This window comes from Pestalotiopsis fici, assembly GCF_000516985.1.
Source record: "Pestalotiopsis fici W106-1 unplaced genomic scaffold PFICI_Scf_12, whole genome shotgun sequence".
NCBI classification, from domain to species: domain Eukaryota; kingdom Fungi; phylum Ascomycota; class Sordariomycetes; order Amphisphaeriales; family Sporocadaceae; genus Pestalotiopsis; species Pestalotiopsis fici.
This window is the reverse complement of record NW_006917102.1, coordinates 580,104-600,118: the sequence shown is the minus strand read 5'-3', so window position 1 is coordinate 600,118 and position 20,015 is coordinate 580,104. Positions and strand designations below refer to the sequence as shown.

The window sequence follows — 20,015 nt, the reverse complement described above, 5'->3', positions numbered from 1 at the left end:
ATTGATCGTGCAATTTCGCGAATATGCACTCCAACTCCCTTGTGTAACAACTCGCTTACGCATCCCAGGGACCGTTGGGGGCTACCCACACATCGATTATAGTGGTAGCCAAGATTCTAGAACACGTGAGGGCGGGGGATGGGTTCAATATTTACCTGCATGCGACTTGTTGGCCGTAGCATTCGAGTCAAGATCGTCGTATGCTATACAGGATCTGGTGAATGAGCAATCACAGTGTTCTGAATGCCAAAGTGCCCGGGCGCAAAGCTCAAGCAGTTTTCCGACCACTTCAGCGGCTCAAAGGTTTTTTTCTCGCTACCGAAGATCCCCGGGGAGGTGGGGGCCGATACCACATCTGAGGGTGAGAAACAAGGCCGCCACGTTCTGCAATGCCCGTATACGTAGACCCCCCCTGCCAGACTATTCGATCCTGCTTATTTTTAGAATTTACCAGCATCAAACCACCATACAAGAAGGCTGCAGCGTTGCACCGCATTCATTGCCAAAAGACAAACGACGTCGTTTCCATCCCCCGAGAGTCAATCTAGGAATTCAAAAACGATGCTCTGTTATTAGAGGCCTGCACCATCGTTGTTGGTTCCTTGTGCAGCAGAGCAGTTCTTGTCTTCAATAACTTTGCCCTCGTGAGATACCGATCAGAAGCATGTCAGCAATGGACCAGCAACTTATCCAACCACCCCTAGACTACTCCAACCACAGCGCTGGTAGGGTCGTTGGTGTTGTTATTCTCGGGTTCAGCGCCACATTCGTGGTTGTCCTAAGGTTTTGGGCGCGCAGATTGACTAGGCAGGCCTTTGGACTGGACGACTATCTCTGCGCAGCGTCCCTCTTCTTCCAGCATGCTCTCATGGTAGCTAGTTGCGTGAGCATGGTGCGTGGTGGAGTGGGTCGCGACATGAGGGTTACTGCCAGCGAGGATCCTCATTCTGTGGTGGTCTTGTTCCAGGTGAGAGACATCGTCATTGCATTTTCTCGATGGCAGCTGCTAATCTAGAATCGAACAGTCCCTCTTTGTGGCCGAGATTGCCTATACCTACAGCTCTCCCCTAATCAAGCTATCAGCATTGGCCTTTTATTGGCGCGTCTTTCCAACGCGAACAGTCAATATAGGCTGCAAAATTCTTGGGTCAATGTGCATTGCTTGGTGTATTGCCATAACTATTCTCAACTTTGTACAGTGCCGGCCGCTGCCAGCGTTCTGGTACATCGAGCTTCAAGCCCTTTCGACCACGACATGTCTAGACCCAATACTCTGCTTTCTCGCCAACTCGATCAGCAACTGTGTCATTGATTTCTTTACCTTGACATTGCCCATCCACGAAGTTTTGAAATTGAAGACAAGCATGCGGAAGAAGATCAACATCTGCGGAGTGTTCCTCATTGGTGGCGGGTAAGCCTTCTCTCCTCGACGGGTAAACTGCCGACAATAATTAATCGTCAATGGTCATCATGCAGAGCCTTCACGTCCGCTGTGATTCGTACAGCATACACGGCGGTAATGTATCGTGAAGGAACATGGAATTTTACGTGCAAGTCGTCAAGAGTTGGCAAAACGTCCAGTGCAAGCAGAGAAACTAATTCGCACCCCAGTGCAATTCTACCCTTCGGGCGTCGCCACAGTTGTTGAGATATACATAGCCATCATCGCGGCATGCGCTCCAACGCTGGTGCCTGTCTACCGCAAGCTGAGGTTCGGCGACCCTCTCAAGAGCATCAGCACAGCGCCGTCCAAAGAGACGCCCGCGAGCGGCGTCACTACTATCGGCGAAGCCTCCTTCCATCGTAACCACTTTTCCAACAATAATGGCTCGTTCGAGCGGTTGGCCGATATCGAAGATGGCTTTACCCCTGCCGACCACTACGGCAGCCGCAGCATAAATGTTAGCACCGGGCACAGCAACAAAAATTTGAATCGCGAAACCGGCATCGGCATTCCTTTGGAGGGCATCATGATAAAGCGTGAAACAGTTTTATCGGAGGTATAATGATGTATATCACAGCTAGATGCTTGGGATTCCGGCCCCGACACTTTTAAATTAATTAAAGTTGACAAGAATTTATCTAGGAGTGAAAGCAATATAAAAAGTATTCAAAACTATTATGATAGCCGTTGCTTGTCCTTTCGATAATATAATTGTTTTGAAGCTTTGTTATAATAGACTTCGAACCTTTGGGTTTACCAAATATCGCATTCAAAAGAGGTAGGGCAGCCCGGACGTTGGAGCACCACGGCGCGCAGTTAAGGCAGGGAGAACTCAGCTTCCTGCCCCACTCGGTGTATTCCAAGGGTGCCAATTATTGCACCAGGGGACTGCGGGGGAGATGCACTACCTACTACGACTACTGGAAATCAATCCCGAGATCTGTGAATTATGGCACCACGGAGAAGCACCAGCTGCTGTGCAGCTGGTGAAAACCTTAGGCGACCTGCAAGCCCTTTTGGCCGTCAAGAAGATAAGTACATAGGAACTTATGCAATGCGTGGCCATCGTAGTAGTAGAACATCGTCCATCAATAATAGGAACACAACTGTATAGCATAGTACAGATGTTGATAACAGAAGCTACTCTGTATAGTTAGTCATGAAACCTCTTTTCAAAAAGATCTGCATCTGCATTACGAGATGCATTTATGCAGGCAATTGCCCAAGTGTTGGTACATTTTAGTGGAGCTCATTCCCAGTGACTTTCGATTTCCAGTGCCACGCCTCCGCTTTGGCGCCCCCGGTCCCGCCAACGGTTACGCAAATCAACTCCGAGTCTCTCACCAGCCTTGGGTACCCAATTTCAGCCGCCTGTATGAAACAGCTTTGATCATCGACCCGAATGTCTATGCCAGTATGAGTGCCCCGGCCTCCGATTCGCAGCCTGCCAAGCGGCCGCGCGTGGGTGAACGGACGATGCTAGCATGCATCAATTGTAAGCAGCGCAAATTGAAGGTGATTACCGCGTTGCCCGGGTTCTCATCTCAGCAGACACGCCAAGGTGCTCGATACTGAATACCATAATAGTGTGATGGACAGACTCCAAAATGCAGGAATTGTACCAGGACCGACCGAGGTACTCATAAAAGCTCCCTTCTGACTATATAATTGTGTGTCTAATACTAACCGGCTTTAGAGTGCCTCGTTGAAGATCCGGCAACGGGCTTGCATCGTCCTAGAGACTACATTCGCTCATTAGAAGCCCGTGTTGCGTATCTCGAGGGTCTTCTCCAAGACTCGCGGCCTGAAGTAGCTCTCGATCATCTTGATGCAGTCTCCCCCCCTCTACCTGGGGCCCAGCTCGATGAGGGAGTCGTCAATGGAGCGCGTGGCGTTGATGACGACGCGGGACAGGGTGATATACTGAGTAATGAAGTCGCCCTGCTCTGTTTGGGGGCAGCTGGGCGCGAGCCGCAGTATTTCGGCCCTTCCTCTGCCGTTCATTTCTCGCGCGTAGTGAGTTCAACTATTGGACTGTCTCGCCGGAGCGAAAACCATGGCTCCGAATGGGGCAGCGTAAGCGAAGCTGGAGAGCGCGCCGGACATGCTGTCGCGATTGACTTCCCAAGTCCGAGCAAAATGGCCAAGCTTTCCGAAGCATATTTTCAGAATATTCATCCGCAATATCCATTTCTCCATCGCCCTACATTTCGGCTGATGGAGAAAGAGTGTCTGGACGCCACTATACAAGGCGATCCGACTAGGGCCAGTGGTGCATCTCTATTTTTCGTCCTCATGGCAAGCTGAATAGATATCTCTGGCACGTTCTTCCCGCACTAACCCGTCATTACAGGTTTGTGCTACCGGTTGTCTCACCCTTGGGCCTTCCGCGATAGATGAAGCCGAGGTATATGCAGATAACTAGCCTTATGTCAAATCTTACAAAGGCTTGAGCTGACAATATGCAGAGTTATTATACCATGGCAATGAGGCATATTGCTCCATTGTTAGATCGCGACAATATTCAATCAGTGCAAACTTTGCTTTGCTGCGCTATTTACTCCATAAGGTCTCCAATAGGAGCAAGTTTATGGTAAGCCATCTTGGTCTTTACTAGCTTTGCTAGGTGCAATTATCTAAAGCGAACATAGGAAAATCTCTGGCATGGCCATCAGACATTGCATTGAACTTGGCTATCATCGTAGCGCAGAGCGTTACCGGAGCTCTGCAGATATATTGACCAAGGAGATGTCCAAGAGGTGTTTTTGGGTAGCCTATGATATTGATCGGGTAGCATCATTTATATTAGGCCGCCCTGTTGGTATTCCTGACAAAGTCATTGACGTCGAGGTGAGCATTTATTCTTCATTGGCGTAATGATTTGTTCCAGGATCACATGCTCAACTACTATAGCTTCCTATGGACATTGATGACGAGTCTCTCACATCGAACGGATTGCAGGGTGAACCGCGGCTGAATGCAGCCGAGCCCCCAACTTCCATGACTGGAGCACTCCACGCAATCAACTTGCGTCGGTTGTGGTCAAAATTCAACGATGCTCTGTACTCCAATGCCACTTACGGCCAGCCCGGAGGCTCAATTGAGAGTCTGCGCCAAGAACTCGAAGAATGGCGTGCGACTATTCCAGAAAAGTTGGTCAACAACCAGACTCGAGCTTTCTCCGTCTTTGCTTCCAATGATTGGTTTCAGCTTGCTTATGACTACTCGATATTGCTTCTCTATCGCCCATATATTGTCGGTGTCTACTCAGATTCCGGCAGAAGCCCGCGGTCCCCAGTCCAAGGGCTACACGCAGATGCACAACAACGTGCGTTTGAGATATGCTCCGATAGGGCGAGGGACATGTGTCTACACTATAGACGCCTTTATCAGAGTCAGGCATCGCATATACAATTCACGTGGGGCAGTTTACATATTTTGTTCCTCGGTGGATTGACTTACCTTTATTGTCTGTGGCGGTCGCCCCTCCTCCGTCAGCAAACAAAAGCCACTACAATCATGAATACATGTATGGCTTGCACTACAGTTTTAACAATTATTGCCGAGCGCTGGGGTCAAGCGTCATCATACCGTGACATTTTCGAGGTTCTATCAGAACGGACAATGGACTTGGTCTACAGAGGAACCAGCGACTCGTGCGAAGTCCGCAGCGACTTGCCGCCGCCGCCTGCCGCGCAGCTGGAAGGGCTGATATCGGGCATTGCGGTCGATCATCTGATGGAGAATCCTGGTGCGCCCGATTATCAATTTTCGCTTCAAGACTGGATTATGAGTCTGGACTATTCAAATGCCCCAGGAGATCCGCAATGGTTGGCTCAAGAACTATTGCAAGGGATGAGAGACCAAACTTGAAATCATTAAGCAAACAAGACCGAAGGGCAATTGATTCCTACTATTGGTCGCTGCTGATGCAGTGATATCATACAGCACTGCAGTGCGACCCACCAGCCGCCACCAAACACCGCTGGAGTGGCACTCGGGATCTCCCTCTAACCGGAAACCAATAGGCGCTTTGGCGTCGGTGCTATCCGGCTGACCCCGCTATCAAATGGACCTATGATTCCGCGATCCTGCCGCAGAACCCTTTTATAAAGTGGTTCGATAAGAAAAGGGGAGTCATTTTCCTGCAGTCAATCTATCATAGAGAATCTATTATTCCAAGTGTTTTCGAGATGTCAGCAACAGAAGTCGTGACAGCATCGCCTACAACTGTGGCCGAGGTCGATGGGATTAGCAGCTCCTCAAAGCCCAGGCCAACCCGGGCATTGCACCATATTCCGCGGCCAGAATCTCTAGAAGCGCAACGACAATGGCAGCTCGAACAAATGGCAGGCGCATTTCGCATTTTTGCAAAATTGGGCTTTGCTGATGGCGGCAGTGGCCATATCAGCCTGAGAGGTGAAATATTTTGTTTGCTTTCTCTCCGCCCGTCCTATTTGCTAAACTCGAGTATAGATCCTATCAATCCCAATACGTTCTGGATCAACCCTTATGGCTTCCATTTTGGTCTTCTGAGTGTATCGGATATGGTACATGTCGATAAGAACGGCAATCGCATCGGTGGAAATAATGCCAGAATCAACAAAGCTGGCTTTATTATTCACAGTGCCATTCACGCTGCAAGACCAGATATCAACGCGGCTTGCCACATGCACAGTCCCTATGCGAGGGCCTGGAGTACATTTGGAAAACCAATTGACATGCTGAATCAAGATAGCTGCATGTTCTACGACGACCTCTCTGTGTACGCGGCGTTTGGCGGCGTCGTATTTGCACCCGAGGAGGGACGAAATATTGCAGAAGCACTGGGTCCTCGAAACAAGAACATCATCCTCCAGAATCACGGCATACTCACGTGTGGCGGCACAATCGCCGAAGCTGCCGCATTTTTCATTGCGCTTGAGCGGGCTTGCCAGACTCAGCTTCTCGTCGAGTCAGCCACGATCCCTTCGAGTGTTGGAGGTGCCGTGAGCCAGTTGAGCAAGACTTTTGTCACGGAAGAAGAGGCTGAATACACCAAAAAGGGGACTGGTAGTCCTGATGTAATGTACATGCAGTTTGTGCCAGAGTATCAGATGATACTCAAGGAAACGAAAGGGGACTTTCTAGTGTAGAGGGCAATTTGAAGTCATTGTGCAAGCACTCTCAGGAGATGATGGTTGATTGAAAACGAGACGCGCACTAGAAAGTTTCATGTTCTACCTTCTATCGTATCTTTGGGTATAGGATTCCAACGACTTGGTCGCCTCGTTACAAGTCCAGAGTAAAACCAGGAACCGGCCGTACATATATCATACACGGGTTTGCCAATCGCTTTCTGAATGGCCTCCGCAAACGGTGGCATATTTGTACACTCTAGACATACTGCAGCTATTTCCGGATACTTGGTCATCATTTTTTGCGCGACTTGCACCAGCTCCGTCTCAATTTGTTCGTGCACATACTCTGCGCCGTCCCTGATGTGGTGACGAAGATGGCCGTCTGCGGGGGCACCTTGAATGCACACCCGTGATGGTGGGATTCCGAGCTTTTCTAGGTGCATATCTCCCAAACGACTGTCGTCGTAGGTAAGGATACCGACTTTTTTCTCTCGAGGCAGCATGGCAATGATTGATGGGACCTGAACGAGCGCAGACGTGAGGACAGGGACAGGCAGGCGCTCAGACAGTCTAGAGCTGTTAGTCTCGTCTGTAGTGGTATACGATGACTAGTTGTTGTTTCTATACTATTCATCCCAAACTTGGATAAGAACACCTACTCTGGTTGAGCCATGGCTAGGAAGCCACAGCTGGTGATGATCCCCACGGCGCCTCTTTGCACCAGCCTCTGGCCGGCGTCGACGAAATGAGCAATGAAGTCGTCGTCATATCCCGCCGAAGAGACGACCTGTGACACTTTGGAGTCTTTTGCCCGTTCACGAATCAACGGAAAGGGCCAAGTTGCCTCGTTGAAGGGGTCCCCCGGGGGTCTGTGTATGATCACCTCGACGGAGATGAAGCCTAGCGGTGGCAGTGACGCTGGGCTTTGCTGGGCTGGCGTCGACGCCGTTGCTTCCTCTGTCGATGTCATCTCTTAGCTAAAAGGAAGACGAAATGAAGGGCCCAATCAGTAGTACCCCTTCACCGAACGCTTATTGTCATTCATTCGAGAACACTTGTGATGATGGTTGACGTATTCCGTGTAGGTAATGTGGCTTTGCCCCACTTTCTTCCCATGAAGGTACTCGGGGGAATCCGATCATCCAGCGCCATACAAGGCCGGGCGGGACTCCTCTACGGAAGCTACTGAATAGACCAACCACGGGGGAATCCGAGCATACACATTTGGAGCAGGTGTGGAGAGCACCTCATTCCGCACCGGGCAATGGAACACCGATGCTCGGCTGCCTACCGGCTGGATCTCGCCTTGAGATTTGATTCCATCAACAAGTCATCTGGATTCCATGATTGACCTCTGTCGGGACTCTGTAGGAAGTTTTCACTCTTTCTTCACTTTTTCCCGCCTCACTATTAAACTTAGGACAATATACTCAAACCTTGTGCCTTTATTCCTCCTATCCACAATTCCGTAATCTCTCAATCTCACAATCATGGCCATCGCCAGAAAGCCGCGCGTCGTGTGTTTGGGCGAGCCCAAATATGTTGGAAGCGATTTCCTGGCAGACTTCCAACGAGAGTTCAATTACTCGGTCCTACCAGCAACAAACCGGGCAGAGACCCAGTCCATGCTTCCAGAAGACATCAAGCAAAACGGCCCAATAGATGCATTTATCATTCGCATGGGCACGCCTCCGTATGAGCCGTTTGACGAGGATCTGCTCAAGGCGCTCGCGCCTGGTTGCAAGATCATCGCTTCGGCCAGCGCCGGTTTTAACGAGTTTGATGTGGACTGGATGGCGTCGCAAGGCATCTACTTTTGTAATACCATTAATGCGGTCGCCGAGGCCACCGCGGATATGGCCATATTCCTCACCTTGGCGACATTGAGAAATACCACCAACGCCGAGAAGAGCGCGCGGGGCGGGTCGTGGCGGGCAGCTGCAAACTTAGTACCGGGGCGGGATCCCTCGGGTCTCACTCTGGGGATTATCGGCATGGGCGCGATTGGAAAGGTATGAGTCAAGGCCCGAATTTTTTAATAACAAAACTAACACTTTCAAATCTAGTATCTGGCCAAAAAAGCGGCTGCTTTCAATATGAAGATCATTTATCATAACAGAACACAGCTTCATGCCGAAGAAGAGGCAAAATATGGTGCTACATACTGCAAAACTTTGGACGAGCTCCTTTGCTCCTCCGACGTGATCTCGCTGAACTGCCCCCTCAACGCCAACACCACTGGCCTTATCGGCGAGGCTCAATTCGCCGCTATGAAGGACGGCGCGTTCCTCATTAATACGGCGCGGGGCGCGGTAGTGGACGAGAAGGCGCTGATCGCCGCTCTAGAATCGGGAAAAGTGGCGCGGGCTGGTCTCGATGTATTTGTTAATGAGCCCAAGCCGGACGCCTACTTCTTGCAGAGCGACAAGGTCATTATCCAGCCGCACTTGGGAGGGTTGACTGATGTGGCGTTTCAAAAGGCTGAAAGGGAATGTTTTGAGAATATTCGGGCGTTATTTGCCAAGGGCGAGCCGATTTCACCGGTCAATACACCCGTGGTGAAGTCGTAGCACAGGGATTGAGGACCGCTTCCTGGTGTGGCAATGTACAAGACAGACCACCTGAAAAACATTGGTGTTAGATCAGCTAACTACCATTTTATTACGTTATAAGTCGACGACTTTGGGACTCTTCAAATGAATGTGAAGTCATGAGATTCTGTGCAAAAGGGTGGTTCTTAATAGCAGCTAGTTGACTTCCAGGTCTCGCACACCAACACCCATCCACTTTGATGAACAACTGATGCGAGTCATGACTCCCATTGAACTGCCTGATATCAGAGGAAGGGGAGGTTTATATTACAGCGGGAACAAAATCAAATTGCATCGTACCACAATTCACTGCCACCTTACCACTTTGTCTCGAAGCTGGGAGAGGGCACCTCTTCACGCCAGGTCTAGTTCGGAGGACCCCGAGGTACAATGGTAACTGACTGTCAGACGACCACCAAGCACGTAAGGAATAATCCGTATCAGATCCACTCACATATACCGGACCATCTATGCTTATACCTAGTCACCGCTTGAATTTGTGATGATTTACCTAGTGCCGGCATTCCAATACTATCAAGTGTTACTCGGTTTGCGCCGCCATATGTTCTATAACAAACGTCGGCGCCCAAAAAATCAAGGAATAGCTCATGAATACTTCCAGTCCTCGCAGTGAACAAACAATTCAAGTCGTTATCTTTATCCATTCCATCGTACCATGATGACATCTTCCGTTCTGCCCTCACGCCAGCTCTCAGCCTTTGGCTCAACAGCAACAATGGCCAACGAAGCTCTCTTCGTACACCCTGACGACCTCCGCACTGCTTTTGCCACGGCAATGTCCCACATGTACAAGGAAGAGGTTCCCCTGTATGGAGATCTTGTGCAAATTGTGAGCGATGTAAACAGAGAAGTTATCTCTCAGAATTCAATCGAGCCACCCACAGCAGACCGCCTGGAACGCCTGATGCTCGAGCGACATGGCGCAATTCGCCTCGGCACCCCAGAGGAACTCGGCACGGTTCGTCGCATTTTCGCATTGATGGGAATGCAACCAGTTGGCTACTATGACCTTTCGGTCGCCGGTCTGCCCATGCATGCCACTTGTTTTCGACCCATTTGCGAATCATCTCTGGCGCGCAATCCCTTTCGCATCTTCACCACCCTGCTCCGACCAGAATTGGTACAATCAGATGCTGCGAGGGACCTGGCCCTTCGACTTTTATCCGAGCGAAATATTTTCAGTCAGCAGCTTATGCAAATGCTCAAAGTTGCAGAACATCAAGACCATCGTCTCGATTGCCAACAAGGAGAAGTGTTCATCCGCGAAGCTCTGCGCACGTTTTGCTGGGCCCCAGTCGCAGCAGCCACGCGCACAGAGTACGAAATCTTGAAAAATGAGCATCCTATTCTGGCCGACATTGCCTGCTTCCAAACTTGCCACATCAATCATTTGACTCCTCGAACGCTTGACATCGGTCGTGCGCAGCGAGCAATGCAGGAGCAGCACATGGTGGTGAAGGAGCGCATCGAAGGCCCCCCATCACGCAGGTTCCCGATTCTCCTTCGTCAAACTAGCTTTATCGCCTTGGAGGAGCGCATCCAATTCAGAGCGGGAGATGGCGCCGCCGCCGCCGCCGATCTCATTAATGGTTCGCACAAGGCTCGCTTCGGGGAAATTGAAGAACGAGGCACGGCAGTGACGCCGGCCGGACGAGCACTATATGACAAGCTTCTCGGCGAAGCCCTCGACTCAGCGCAACATCTGAGCCCCGAAGGCGTGGATGCCATGGTGGTGGAAAAGTTCCGGAGCTACCCAGACACATGGGACGAATTGCGAAAAGGTGGTCTGGTCTATTTCAAGTACCGGTGTATAACAAAGTCACGTCACCACTTGGTCAATGTTGCGAATATCCCTCTCGGACTTGGCGAGGGAAAGGATCTGGAGAGGCTCATCGACGCAGGTGTGGTCGAAACTGTGCCCATCACCTACGAGGACTTCTTGCCTTTTTCTGCGGCTGGTATTTTCCAATCAAATTTGCGACATGGCTCAAGGACCAATCAGGAGCCACTACAGAGTAGACCTGACCTCGATGCTCTCGAAGCTGCACTTGGAAGGTCGGTGGTCGACGCAGATGAGTTATACGCAGCAGCGCAACAAGGGAGCCTCCAATCATGTCTCGAAATGCTGAGGAGTGTGCTTTCTCCCCCATGAAAGACTACCGCTACCGGAAACAACAGAATAGGAACCTCTTTACAAGCAGATGTATTACATGATTTGCCGTAAATTAATACCACAAACTACGTGATTCCAATTGTTGGATCAGATACTCTACACAATGATCCCCATTTTCAATCTTGTGAACGCAGCTTTGTTGGATCATAATAATGTTTGATCATGATCCGCCTAGACCGGATGATCTGCGACTGCATAATGCGACTTACAAGCATGGCGATATGAACCATATATAAATCATTGGATATTATTTGTCAGTCATTGAATTACAATTTCGCATTTCTACCTAGATGTGACATGGCAATATTTCCCAATGCTCGCAGCCCATTCGATCCTTCCATCAACGCATTGACCGGCTTCTCTGGACCTGATGTCCGCCAGCGCCAAGCTTTGATGGCGGGCCTTTCGAGATTGACCTGCTCCATTACATCAACAACCCAATTGCCAATATTTGGTAAATACTTGAAAGCGTGTCCACTTCCACCTGTCGCAACCATGAGGCCTTCACATTCGGGAACGTAGTCGACGACGAAGTGATTATCGTAGGTATCAGTATACCAGCAGATGCGGGTCGTGTCGATAGTAATTCCTTCTTGCGCCAATTCCGGAAGGTATTCGTCGAGAAACCCTTGGATTACTCGATGCGCCTGCACCGGGAACGATGTCAGAGCGCTGCCCACTGGCACATTGCCATCGCGATGCGCGGGAGACCATCGAGTCACTGGCGTGCTTCGTTCCTTGCCGTCGGCTTGGGACATTGGATTGGTATACTTTGTGCCTCTATAGCCAATTTTGAACCATCCATCGTTGTCTCGTGCGAAGCCATAGACGCAGCCACCGGCACCGGCCCGCATATTCCACGTAAAGGTCGGGAATTGATCGGGGCTCAGTTTATCCCACATTGGGGATGATCGGGGGATCTTCAAAAGCGCTACGCTGCCGGCAGTCGCCTCGCAGAGACCATCGAGCTGTGGCACCAATACCGGAGTCCAGCCACCACATGCCATGATGGTCATGTCTGCATGATGCACTTTCCCGTCAGCGGTTTTGATGCCAGTTATTTTCTGGCCCTCTCGCACAAAGGACTCAAACCTGCCCGCATCAAGGCCAAATACAAATTTGACACCTAGCGATCTCGCTTTCTCGAGGGAAAACCGACATGCCTTGTCGGCTACGGCCGTTCCTCCGGTTGTATCCAGGACGCCGACATTGGCTTTGCCCCGAGCCTCCCTTCGAAAGGGATCCAACAGGTGATCTATGCCCTTTCGTCGGGCCACTTCTCGGTGCCCAGGATCCGTTGTGGCCAGTTGTGTGTTATAATGACCTGATCTTTCCATTCCCTCAATGCAGGCAAGTTCCCAGTCAGGCAGAGTGGGCGCTGTTGACAAAGACAAATTTCCGTTTGGGATGAAGACGGCATCCTGTTGGCACATGCCAGGGGGAAGGTTCTTGCCTGTGGCCAACTCGGTGTTCCACTGATGCCATCCCGCAATCGCCTCGGTTGAGAGATCTTGGTACTCTGTCTGCGAGCCGTAGGCGGACCGGACTATCTTGTTGATATCTGCCGATGCCGCGTCGGCGCCTCTGAAATACGAGTAGAGACTTTCATCGTAGGGCTGTTTATCAAATACAGTCACTTGTCTGTATCCCCTGCGTGCAAGATGAAGGGCTGTACTGAGCCCAAATATACCACTGCCGACTATGATGACGGGCTGATCCTTGGTCGGAATACTGTTGGCCATGATGATCACTTGGCACTAAGGACTTGATCTCGTTGATTGCGGGCTTGAGTTTTGTCGTGCAGGCCTGATTTTGACCTTCAGAGCGACTGGTGAGCTGTAAATTCTGGTTCTGGTGACATGTGCCCACGATATCTTTCACAAGCCTCGCAGGTGGTTTTCCTAAGCAGTACAGACATCGCTCCGCTCTCCGTTCAATGCTCATCAATCGACAGGGTAGACTACTGGATGCGCACAAGCACAGAATGTTCCACGCTCCCCGTCAGCGCTTGGATGGACCCTTGGAGGTCCACACCTTGACTATTGGGCTTTAGCTCGGTTTCCCCCGAGAACCGGCACTGGTTAGTCGCGATAACGGTTCTGCAACCTGCCACTTGATTGGTAGACCAACAACCATAAATGGGGATTGCTGTCATGGGTCTCTAGTGCATATCGGATTCTCCCGAGCAATTGTAACGTCAATCGATGAGTGTGTCCAAGCTATTCAGTTGGTACTACTACTCCAAATGTCCCTGACTCGATTTCTCCCTATCTGACGCGTTATCAACTGTCCATGGCCACTTCCAGTATGGTAACCTGAGAAATCTATCAACCCCAACAGACCTGTAGCAGACCAGGGGGGATGATAGGATGAACTAGATTATCAATGAAGATGATAAAAACAACAAAATCCGGTAAAGATTGTATTCCGTCGATGAGCAGCCGACCCTTTATTCTCTCGACACCGTCGTACGGGGTGCCACCATTCACGAGGCCGCTCACTTTGACACAAGTCTCTCTCTGCCTTGCATACTGAGGCTAGCAATCACATGATATATCCAGCTGCTGAGCCTGAAGCAATAACAGCGGAAATCCAAAGCTCGGTACCATGGCGCTCAAGAGCGTCCTAACCGAGTCAACGTTGGCAAAATATGGGAGAGCCATGCGAGATGCGCCTCGCGAGGTGATAGTCAACAGACACCTGCTCCTATCGGCAGCCCTATACGCAATGTGCGGCGTGCCAATCAGTAAGATGAATCCCTAGCGATGTGCTTCATTATCTTGAGCTTGAGCTGCTGACGCGTGCTACTGCGTAAATAGCTTGGGACCAAGGTTCATCCTCCGTAATTCCATCCTTGCCAGGATTTCAACAGTACTTTGGCATCAGCTCCGGCACCAATTCGAAAGAAATATCCAACTTCGTGTCCATCGTCTACATAGGCTGTGGTGTCGGTGCAGGCCTCTCCTTCTTCATCAATGATCGGATCGGGAGGCTCTGGGCGCTGAGACTGTACATGCTCATTTGGGTTATTGGTCAGCTCATTGCTGTGTTCGCCCCAAATCTACCGGCGTTGTATGCAGCCCGCATCGTTGCAGGTCTCGGCATTGGACCATGTACAGTCTTGGGAACCATGTCAATAGTAGAGATTGCGCCCCCAGAGACCCGCGGACTGCTGGCCTCTTGGTTTTCAGTGGCCATGCTCATGTCCCTGTTCGTCTCAATCTTCTGCGTCTATGGCGTCTTTGCTACAATGGCCGCTACACGACTGCAGTACCAGGTTGTTTGGTTCTCACCTTGCATATGGATCGTTTTGTGCATTACCGCGAGTTTCTTCATGTGCGATTCGCCTCGTTGGCTTTTCCTGGTCGGCCGCCACGACGAGGCTATTGAGACGCTAGAGAAGCTCCGTGGTTTGCCGCGCGATCATCCTCGCATTCAAGCCGAAATCAGTGCTATCCAAGATTCCATCACTGACGAGACAAACGCGAATGGATCAGGATTTGTGGCGATTTTGAAAGAGACATTTCTCGTGCCGGCGAACCTACGCCGAGTCCAGCAGTCTCTTGTGTCGTACGCCCTAGCTCAACTATCGGGTGCAAACTCGGTCACTTCTTACCTAGTTCCCATTCTGACGCTGATGGGCCTTGGAGGAGGGACGACGCGATCCCTGTTCCTGAGTGGCATGTACGCCATGGCAAAGTTCTTCTTCACTCTGCTGGCATCTTTCTTCTTCATTGATGCTTTGGGCAGACGGCGGTCACTATTCGTTGGTGTCACCATTCAAATGATTTCTGACCTATACATTGGCATTTTCCTCAAATACAAGCAACAGGGAGAAGTCGCGCCTGGCTCATCCCAGGCTGCCATTGCTGCCATCTTCTTTCATGGATTTGGATACGCTGTCGGTGAGTTGATCCATTTCCCTCATCGACTGATAAACTGCATACTTACTGATCACTACAGGCTTGCTTATTCTTCCTTACGTATTTGGTGCTGAGCTCTGGCCGAATCGAATCCGGTCCTTTGGCAGTGCCATGTCACAAATGTTTCATTGGCTCTTCTACTATGGAGTCAATGCCGGTATGCCGTCTCTCTTATCACAGACGAACAACTGGGGTGCTTTTATCTTCTTCGCAGCCTGGTGTTTCATTGCACTTGTCTACGTATATCTGACCGTGCCCGAGATCGCCGGACTCAGCGTGGAAGAGCTTGACGCCATCTTCAAGGGTGGATGGTTCCATGCTTACAAAACGACACGAAAGCCTCGGGTCGTGGATGGAGTGGAAGATGGCGATTTATCGTAAGTACTGATCGCGTCTATATAATTGTTTGAACAGCCGAACAGTCCCACTGATGCGATTCGTGTTCAGCCGCAGGTCTAGTGGCGTTATCACTGACATGAAAAATCAAGTCGACCAAAAATCAGCGTCAGTAGCGTAGGCGATGGTTGTTTAGACAATGGGATGGATGGAATTGAGCAATATGCAAAGTGATTAAACTTAGTACATTTAGCTAATCATGAAGATGCATATAAAAACGAGAGAATTCTACCAACCGGGAGGCTGTGGGCCATCATGCTAGAGAATGAAATTGTGACACTAACGTCGTAGCCTACTCCAGATCACCTGCTCGGGCATATTTGATAGTTCTTTACCATATTCTTCGATAGCTCTATAGGATCAGCTTGAACATTTTTCGTAACATTTACGATCACATCTTTCGTTTTGTACTGGTTCAGGTGAGAGGAATATGCGATAATAGTATGGTGATGAAGTGGCCCACTTCTAGGTCGGTACAAGTGAATGTCGACGTAAAGTTTTGCATTATGGGGGTCGGGTGCTTTCAAGACAGAGTCTTGCCCCTTTAGATCTTCTGATCTTCGGGGCAACTGACATCCTCTGGGACGCTATGAAACAGTCCAATGTAGTCTGTGGCTACCTGCAGGAAGCCTTAATGAGATACCCAGCGATTGTCGCACTTAGTCAGCGGTTGGCAGACAATCACAACGATAGAATGATAATGATGGCCGGAGCCAGTGAGGGCGGATTCTAAAAGTTTGGCAGGACACCATCTGGCGGCTGGCCGGCCGGAATGGCACACAAATCCATCTCGAACCTATTTGCTCATTGTACTCTAGATGGCGTGAAGACGACCTGGAGAAAAGAGGGAAGCGAAGACTATAGGAGGCGAGGAGGTAGAATGCAGAAATGCAGCGGAATCGCAGCCGCACAGAATTTCATGGGACGCAATTCGACGAATTGCGTCTCGGATAAATCTGCAGTCATCTCAGCTGTGCCGCTTGTCAACCGCATGTGTCATGGTCCCTACGTCGGAGTACCACAGCGCGCCTGTTTCGGCATCATTGGAGCTAGTAAAGATAATGTAAAAGCACTAACACAGCCTCAATACAGACGTGAGCTGTCATGGTTTAGGTGAGTCGCAGCGCCAAAACCCAGGACTATGAGAGGCGGAAAACAGCACGTACGGCTTGCAGGACTTTTGTTGTGAATTTTTGGCACTCTACATCGTTATACAGCGATTTGAAGCGGATCTGTCCGGATCCTGAGACTTCTCAATCTCAGAAAGCAACATCTCAAATGCTTCGCCAACATTTTCGTTATATCTAGCGCTTGCCTCGGTCCATGCACAGTTCCATTTCTCGCAGAGTTGTTTTCCTTCTTCAGTTGATACTTGTCTGAGCTTCGATTGAGAATCAGACTGAGTTCCGACGACAACGATCGGTACCCACTCGGTCCCCTTTATGAGAAAAAGACGTGTCAGAAATCTTGACTGTAAAAGAAAGTATGGGCGGCACCTTCCGCGGCTGCGGACGTAAGAACACACTTACTAAATGATTCAAGATCTTCTCACGGATCACCTGGACCATCTCAAAGCTAGCCCGAGATCGCACAGAGTACACAAGCATATATCCATGGATACCAATGAAATGTTTGGAGTTTAAGATGGAATATTCGTCCTATAAAGCCCATTCTCGTCAGCAGCGGATATTCCCAAGGTGAACTCCAAGGGGAGGCCAAAGAGATCCAACATACCTGTCCTGCCGCATCGACAATTTCTACGCTGTATGCTTGGTCGCCTCTCCACATTCTCTTGATGAACGTGTTCTCTATGGTTGGGTAGTAACTTTCAACATAATGGCCGTCCACAAATTGAACCACCAACGATGATTTGCCAGCACCTTGATTAGGGGTAAAAGTCAGACTTCATCTACAGTCGTTCAAATGTAAACGTGAGGAATTTCGCACGCACTTCTGGAACCCAGGACGGCAACCTTGCGCAAGATTGACCTGCGAGTCTTTGTTTTCTCAGGTAATATCGCAGCATTCTCGTAGTTTAGTGTACTGCTCACCATTGGCGCGGCCTCATATACCGATGTCAGTGTCTGGCCGTGACTAGCTCTGTTATCAAGCTTAGCCGTGTTGTCGCCACGTTTCAAAGGCGAGTTCACAGCCGCGTCGTCGCCACGTGCCAAAGGCGAGTTCACAGCCGCGTCGTCGCCACGTGCCAAAGGCGAGTTCATCTCATCGTCTTCGGCGTAACTGATCGAACTGGTAGTCTCTGTACCGGTATCGTTCTCTTCTAACGACTCATCCATGTTTTGAGTCTGTACAACAATAAGTGCTATTTGTTCCAGGTGCCTTCCAACGTGTTTGGCGTAAACCTGCAATGACGGCTCCAAGGTGACTTTACACATGGGACAAATGAGTGGCGATTTAATGTACAGACCTGTGTTCTCTGAGAGCTCGACTGCAATATGCTCTTCGACCCATGTGTATTCTGGATGATTACGCTCGAGATGGTTTGAGAAGGCTTCCTTTGTCGACATTCTAGCCGAGCAAGCCGAGCACATCCAAACTTTCTCGGCAAGATGGTGCTGAAACTCGTGCTCGGCCCAGTCCTGGCGATTGCTGAAAGTATCAACGCCACTAGTGGCGCAATCCGGAGATGTACAGGTGTAGGGTTCAAGGTCATGATAGATATGCCTTCTGAAGAATCAAACAGATTAGCCTTCAAACCCCGGAATAACCAATGATGAACATGAGGGGAGAGGGGAATCATTTTATCGTACTTCCAATCAGTCCGTGTTTGGACGCTCTGACTCAGTTGATTCTTGCACACTGAACAGGTCCTACTTCCGTCTTGATCTTCATTGGGCATGTCAGGAACTCTGAATGTCCCTGCCATATGCGTGCTTGAGGTAAGAACTGTTTCCAAGTCAAATTCCTCCCGCCTGCCCATTTTGCCGGGATGGGGTTCGAAGTGATCGTCGAAGTCATTATCCGGAGCTGTGATCTCAGTGTCGAGATTTGTTCCTGTATTTGTGGAAGTAGGGTGGCCAGTGGTTGTGCCCTCCATTGTAGTGGTAGGAGCCGTCTCATGATCTATAGTCTCGCTTGGTCCGTATTTTGGAATCCCTCCCACGATGACCTTTGATGCGGGGTCGGCAGCCCAACTGCGACATCTATCAAACCGCTTCCAATTTAGTATACCCAGATGTTCTCCCAGAGTCGTATCGATTGCCGGGAACATGTCGAAGATTCTCCTGCACCACGGCAGGGCTACGCTTTGAATTTCTCCCCCAACTTCCCGATGAAGCCTTTCTTCTTCTTCGATTATAGGTGGATCTGGGGCAGGATACTCCAAGCAAGGCGTCAAGTCTATCAAGCACTGAGTGAAGATCCGAATCTCCAGGATCAACTCATCTTGTACTTTGTTAGTCGTGTGTAGATTTTCTTCTGTACTTCCGACTGTAAGATTGACCCCCCAAAGCTCTATACATCGGGCAACAGTGGAAGCTAACTCGACTTGTCGTTTGCTCCTCTTGGAAGGATGTACATTCCCAATACCGGGATGCACGGGTTTAGAAATGCCTATGTCTCAATTGTTTGACGATCAGCATTTCACAGAAACTTGTTTCCAAGCTCACACGGACAACATACGGTGTTCGAATAACGAAATGATGGCTCGACTGATATCGATAAGAAGAGACATGACCTGCCATTTCAATGGGGCTGATAGGTCGAGTATAGCATCAAGACGAGAGCGACGGGCAAACCCCTGGCCCCAAAAGTACAAGGTCTCCAAAAGCTGTCTGATTTGTTCCCATTCCTCATTTTTGTGTGGACTAGGAGAGATTCCCCCTGCGGACCCAGGCGCTGATGAGATTGTAGGTGAGCGTGCCCGCAAGATATTCCAGAGGAGGTCTATACTGCCATGAAAAAGCTTTGTCGCAAGCCTCTCCTCATTCGAGTTATTTTCGTCTAGGGTCTCCATGATCGAAAAGTGTCGCTTATCACTGGACTGCAATCATTTGAGGTTAAGCCCTGTTGTCTTGATAGCCTCGCTGATTGTGATGAACCACGCAACCTAGCTATGAAACTCTGATGGAAAAAAAAAATGCAGGTGGGGAAAAGTTGTACCCGAGGAATGTGCTGCAGTCCAACAGCTGGAGGAGATCCATTGGCTGTGAGGGGCTAAGCACAGACCGGGCGTTCTGACAGCATACTACATAATGCAAGAGATTGTTAAGGCAATGTTGGGCATAGGTATGGCATACCTACATGCACAATCTGAAGTCCATTGGCTAGGTTTCGTACATATGCGGCTGACGGCCTGGTCATTCGTAGCTCTTATGATAGCCCGGC

At 49.9% G+C, this 20,015-nt stretch overlaps 8 protein-coding genes across 8 annotated transcripts; 5 read left to right on the top strand and 3 right to left on the bottom strand.

Moving 5' to 3' along the window:
• Nucleotides 1-673: 673 nt before the first annotated feature.
• Nucleotides 674-5,317, top strand: PFICI_13940 (uncharacterized protein; the record flags this gene model as incomplete). The annotated part of the gene is made up of 11 exons (XM_007842521.1): nt 674-967; nt 1,026-1,411; nt 1,556-2,000; nt 2,329-2,479; nt 2,721-2,905; nt 3,032-3,080; nt 3,141-3,733; nt 3,798-3,851; nt 3,913-4,037; nt 4,096-4,294; nt 4,358-5,317. The coding sequence occupies 11 exons, from the start codon at nt 674-676 to the stop codon at nt 5,315-5,317; spliced, it is 3,441 nt and encodes a 1,146-aa protein (XP_007840712.1).
• A 320-nt stretch (nt 5,318-5,637) lies between these two features.
• Nucleotides 5,638-6,579, top strand: PFICI_13939 (uncharacterized protein; the record flags this gene model as incomplete). Its single annotated transcript, XM_007842520.1, has 2 exons — nt 5,638-5,863; nt 5,921-6,579. 2 exons carry the CDS (start codon nt 5,638-5,640, stop codon nt 6,577-6,579), a joined length of 885 nt encoding a protein of 294 aa, XP_007840711.1.
• A 77-nt stretch (nt 6,580-6,656) lies between these two features.
• On the bottom strand, nt 6,657-7,534 carry PFICI_13938 (uncharacterized protein; the record flags this gene model as incomplete). Its single annotated transcript, XM_007842519.1, has 2 exons — nt 6,657-7,134; nt 7,224-7,534. 2 exons carry the CDS (start codon nt 7,532-7,534, stop codon nt 6,657-6,659), a joined length of 789 nt encoding a protein of 262 aa, XP_007840710.1.
• Nucleotides 7,535-8,054: 520 nt separating this feature from the next.
• On the top strand, nt 8,055-9,134 carry PFICI_13937 (uncharacterized protein; the record flags this gene model as incomplete). Its single annotated transcript, XM_007842518.1, has 2 exons — nt 8,055-8,576; nt 8,631-9,134. The coding sequence occupies 2 exons, from the start codon at nt 8,055-8,057 to the stop codon at nt 9,132-9,134; spliced, it is 1,026 nt and encodes a 341-aa protein (XP_007840709.1).
• Nucleotides 9,135-9,834: 700 nt separating this feature from the next.
• On the top strand, nt 9,835-11,328 carry PFICI_13936 (uncharacterized protein; the record flags this gene model as incomplete). The annotated part of the gene is made up of 1 exon (XM_007842517.1): nt 9,835-11,328. One exon carries the CDS (start codon nt 9,835-9,837, stop codon nt 11,326-11,328), a length of 1,494 nt encoding a protein of 497 aa, XP_007840708.1.
• Nucleotides 11,329-11,615: 287 nt separating this feature from the next.
• Nucleotides 11,616-13,091, bottom strand: PFICI_13935 (uncharacterized protein; the record flags this gene model as incomplete). Its single annotated transcript, XM_007842516.1, has 1 exon — nt 11,616-13,091. One exon carries the CDS (start codon nt 13,089-13,091, stop codon nt 11,616-11,618), a length of 1,476 nt encoding a protein of 491 aa, XP_007840707.1.
• An 865-nt stretch (nt 13,092-13,956) lies between these two features.
• Nucleotides 13,957-15,653, top strand: PFICI_13934 (uncharacterized protein; the record flags this gene model as incomplete). The annotated part of the gene is made up of 3 exons (XM_007842515.1): nt 13,957-14,095; nt 14,169-15,254; nt 15,313-15,653. 3 exons carry the CDS (start codon nt 13,957-13,959, stop codon nt 15,651-15,653), a joined length of 1,566 nt encoding a protein of 521 aa, XP_007840706.1.
• A 1,216-nt stretch (nt 15,654-16,869) lies between these two features.
• Nucleotides 16,870-19,644, bottom strand: PFICI_13933 (uncharacterized protein; the record flags this gene model as incomplete). The annotated part of the gene is made up of 6 exons (XM_007842514.1): nt 16,870-17,106; nt 17,198-17,326; nt 17,403-17,548; nt 17,620-18,356; nt 18,440-19,073; nt 19,311-19,644. The coding sequence occupies 6 exons, from the start codon at nt 19,642-19,644 to the stop codon at nt 16,870-16,872; spliced, it is 2,217 nt and encodes a 738-aa protein (XP_007840705.1).
• Nucleotides 19,645-20,015: the final 371 nt, after the last annotated feature.